This window comes from Sphaeroforma arctica, assembly GCF_001186125.1.
Source record: "Sphaeroforma arctica JP610 unplaced genomic scaffold supercont1.247, whole genome shotgun sequence".
NCBI lineage: Eukaryota > Ichthyosporea > Ichthyophonida > Sphaeroforma > Sphaeroforma arctica.
The window spans coordinates 98,517-102,337 of NW_014040311.1; the positions used below are offsets into that span (position 1 = coordinate 98,517).

A 3,821-nucleotide genomic window follows, 5' to 3' on the forward strand; every position below is an offset into this window, starting at 1 on the left:
ATATATATAATACAAAAAAATAAGTTTCAACTGCAGTTTCCCCTAAAAATATTGAGTAGCGTGCAATTGTGATGCATCCTAGTGACAGACAGAAATGGCAACCAAAAGCACTCATTAGAGAGAAGCGGAGGTGCGCGAAATTAGTCTCACTTTTGCAAATTAAGAACAGGGGTTGCTTTATTTCCACGACTCGTGGTGTATAACACAGTACAATACCACGTATTTCCATATTTAGAAAGAGGACGCTAAGGCTTGCACGCACGCGCCATTCCTGCTAAGTGCAAAATCTGTACTTTGATTCACTCGCAGCTAAACTCAGTTAAGGAGTTGAGTTTATTTATCTTCCTTAGCAATATGTTAAAATAAATGTTTGACTCAGGCCGACTTCGGGGTCCACGAACAGAGTGTCGCAAGGCATCGTTGTTCGCCTCGCTAAACTTCTTCCATCTTCGAAACTGCTTTTATTTCCACCCTGGGCTTGTGTCGTACTTGGGGTGGCGCTGATTTGCATAGCCTGATCACAGACACACGAGCAGCATATAAGGAAATCTCACAGGGTGTCGCATGGGACATGAGCGATGCACTAATGCGTGATCGTAAGGCGACGCCCGGGGTGCCAGTGAGTAGTCAGCTGATTTATATTTTCGTAGAACTGTAACCTCCCCATCAATGTGTGAGCACGCTGAGGGAGGAGTGAATAAGAGGAAGTAGAATCGAAGGGTGTCAGTAGATCAGGTGCGTATGTGGTTACGTTACAGATAGTTGTGCTTGATAATCACGGCAGAGGAGGTGAATAACACACCACACTCCACATCGCTATAAATATATGAAGTAAAAACTTAGCGAACCGAACTCGGACATCGCAATCCTTCTCTAACGTTTGATACTATAAATCTCATGTATGTATGCCAGTATCATACCTTCAAGTCATCTTCTTTGAAAGCCTCGCTCACTTGCTGTATGACATCTCCGATCTGCTTTTTGTTTTCTTCGTGCACAACAGATATCTCCTACAAGCAGTCAGTGATACAAAACCGAATCCAATAAGCAAGCAATCTCGGAGTAATATAACTGTCATACATACGATTAAAAATCGTATTCGAGACACAGGATATTCGTAGAATCGTGATAAATACCAGGACAACTGTAATAACTTCGAAGTAGTACTGGTGAAAATGTCGATGTACATGTACCAATCATAACAATTTATTAAGTGGATGATAACTTAACCAGCATATTTATATATAGCCAATGACAGCGTTAAAAACACGCATTTCGTTGTCGAGTTTCTAAGTGCGACCGAATTCTAAAAACGAGCCAGAGGTGGAGATTGTCCGAAGGGGTTCAAACTCGAAATACTGGACAAAATTTGTCTATAATAAAACTGACGACAACATAGACCTAGCAAAATACCCAGTCCAGTGACACTTTGATATTTGGGGATACCTACTGAGCCACGCCCTAAATACTGGTCAGACACAATTTGAATGCACACTTACAGCTTCGGTCTCCGCATCTTCTATGGCTTCGTTGATGTCCATAATCTCCATTAGGAAGGCCGGATCATTATTATCTGTCCCTTCTTCCATAGGCATGCCTCGTAATTTGAGCTGTAGGTGACCAGGAATGAACAGAGGTTCAGCACAAGCATATGAAGAACCCCAAATCTTGTATTTAGAGTCTGAGTCTAAGTCAGAATTTCAACCATAAATCGAATAGCAAACAGGAATATGTCCGCGCGTAGATGCACCATGTATAATGTAGAAAGGCTTCCCATCAACAACACGACTTTTCGTCAAATGTAGGTTTGCGCTACGCGACAAAGTATGTGATAGCAAGATTCGGAAAAATCGATGGGTGATATGAAAGCGTAGATGAAACCAAAGTGTGTGTAGAAGGACAGACACAGAAGAGATATACAATCACAGCTATGAGATCAACGCATACGATATGTACTGACTTACCAAGTAAAGCCCTCGTTGTAAGGGGTCCCGCAACGTCCGGAAAGCTTTATTCAATAAGCTACTTTGTTGAGCAGCGTTCCGCTTTTGTTCCTGTTATTGTTATTATTGTTCGTGGGTTGAAAGCATATAATAAATAAGTATTCTCACAATACACCGGAAGCAAAGCCCAATATAATATACCATACGCAAAACCAAACTACTGACAATCGCAAATCGATCACATAATCTCAGAAAATAAAACTCAAAATAGATCAGCAATTACTGTAGGAATCCCAAAAAAACTTACCGGCGTAGACATTGACCATTTATCGGGATGTAGCAGGGTTTGGCTTCGTCGGTATTGCGACTGAAGATTCTTGACATTCACGTTAAACGTCGGTGCTCTGTACAAATTGAGAGGTCGATGTGTAGGCACGCCATCAGTAACTGAAGATGAAACAGACAATGCTTGGTATTGTCAGATACACGTGGGCAAATTAAGTTGATCAAACGAGAGCATGTATGCATGTGCAACACAGCGTGTTCATTCATCTTCAATATAGTACGTGGTACACCCAGTGGTACACCCAAGCAGTCACAGCGAATTACCAATAATTACGGATATGTGTGTAGTTAAAACGTCTTCGGCAATGAACAGGTATGACTAATCTTGGCATCAAGTGGTATTGAAGTTGTGATGTTTCCGAAAAGAATCAAGCAATCCTCGATGAGTTAGCATAACTCAGGTCGACTAACACACACAGAGATGAGACCAAAACGTCTACTTACTTGTCAAACAGATCGTAGTAGTTGTATTCTGGGTGTGGAGGTTGCAGAGTATGGCACTTCTCACACGTGATTTCATCCAGGAATCTCTGAGGCACTTGCTCTCTGGCATGCCCACACACCCAGCATTTGATGATCCGCAAACATGCTCGGTCGGGAGGGTCGCATTCACTGTTTGGGATAAACGCAAGGATCATGTATTAAGTACCTTCCCTCGGTGTACAAGTTTAATAGATCATCAAGTCTAAGAGGAGATGAAAATGCTACGAAGACTGATACAAAGTTATATGGAGCAATCTAAGCTTGCAAATACTGAGTGTGTTGGAAATATAAAATCGAAGAGAAGCGTCCTAATGGCCAGAAATAGTCTGCAGTAGTCAGATGTGCGGTATACTAGAAACAGCAAGCCTATCTACGCTAGAAACACACACGCAGTCATGTACAAGGTAGTAGCTCCTCAAAAGTGTGACAGTTTGAACTGCAAAGTTAGCTTAACACACACGCAGTCATGTGCAACGTAGCAGATCCTCATGAGATGAGACTACGCGAACTCTCCCAGAACCAACCCAACAATGATAACCTTTCACCATTAGCGAGCACCAACCTGGCTTATACGTTGATGTACACAAACATGCATGTATAATAGATTTAATACCTACTTAGAAACATACAAACATAAACACAAGAACACACGCATACACAGAAACAAACATATATACATAGGCAACTACAAAACACAAACACAAACACAAAAACAAGCATCACATATATACGCACACTTAACACAACTGGCAAAAAAACTCTAATTCACCAAATATGTGTGTACGCCAACACACACACACACTATATATATATATATATATATATATATGTAGATAGATATGTATATATATAAATAGGTACGCGTCTTTGTAAATAAACATATATATGGAAGAAAAAATTGGCAAAACAATTCATATACAGATACAGATATATATATACATACAAACAATATATATATATATATATACGTACATATATACATAAATATATATATATATATATATATACGTATGTATATATACTGTATACACACACACATATATATATATA

The 3,821-nt window shown here is 40.0% G+C and overlaps 1 protein-coding gene across 1 annotated transcript; it reads right to left on the bottom strand.

The window, feature by feature from the left end:
• Nucleotides 1-168: 168 nt before the first annotated feature.
• On the bottom strand, nt 169-2,926 carry SARC_04428 (hypothetical protein; the record flags this gene model as incomplete). The annotated part of the gene is made up of 6 exons (XM_014301760.1): nt 169-682; nt 921-1,010; nt 1,500-1,610; nt 1,965-2,054; nt 2,251-2,347; nt 2,733-2,926. The coding sequence occupies 6 exons, from the start codon at nt 2,924-2,926 to the stop codon at nt 584-586; spliced, it is 681 nt and encodes a 226-aa protein (XP_014157235.1). The 3' UTR covers nt 169-583.
• Nucleotides 2,927-3,821: the final 895 nt, after the last annotated feature.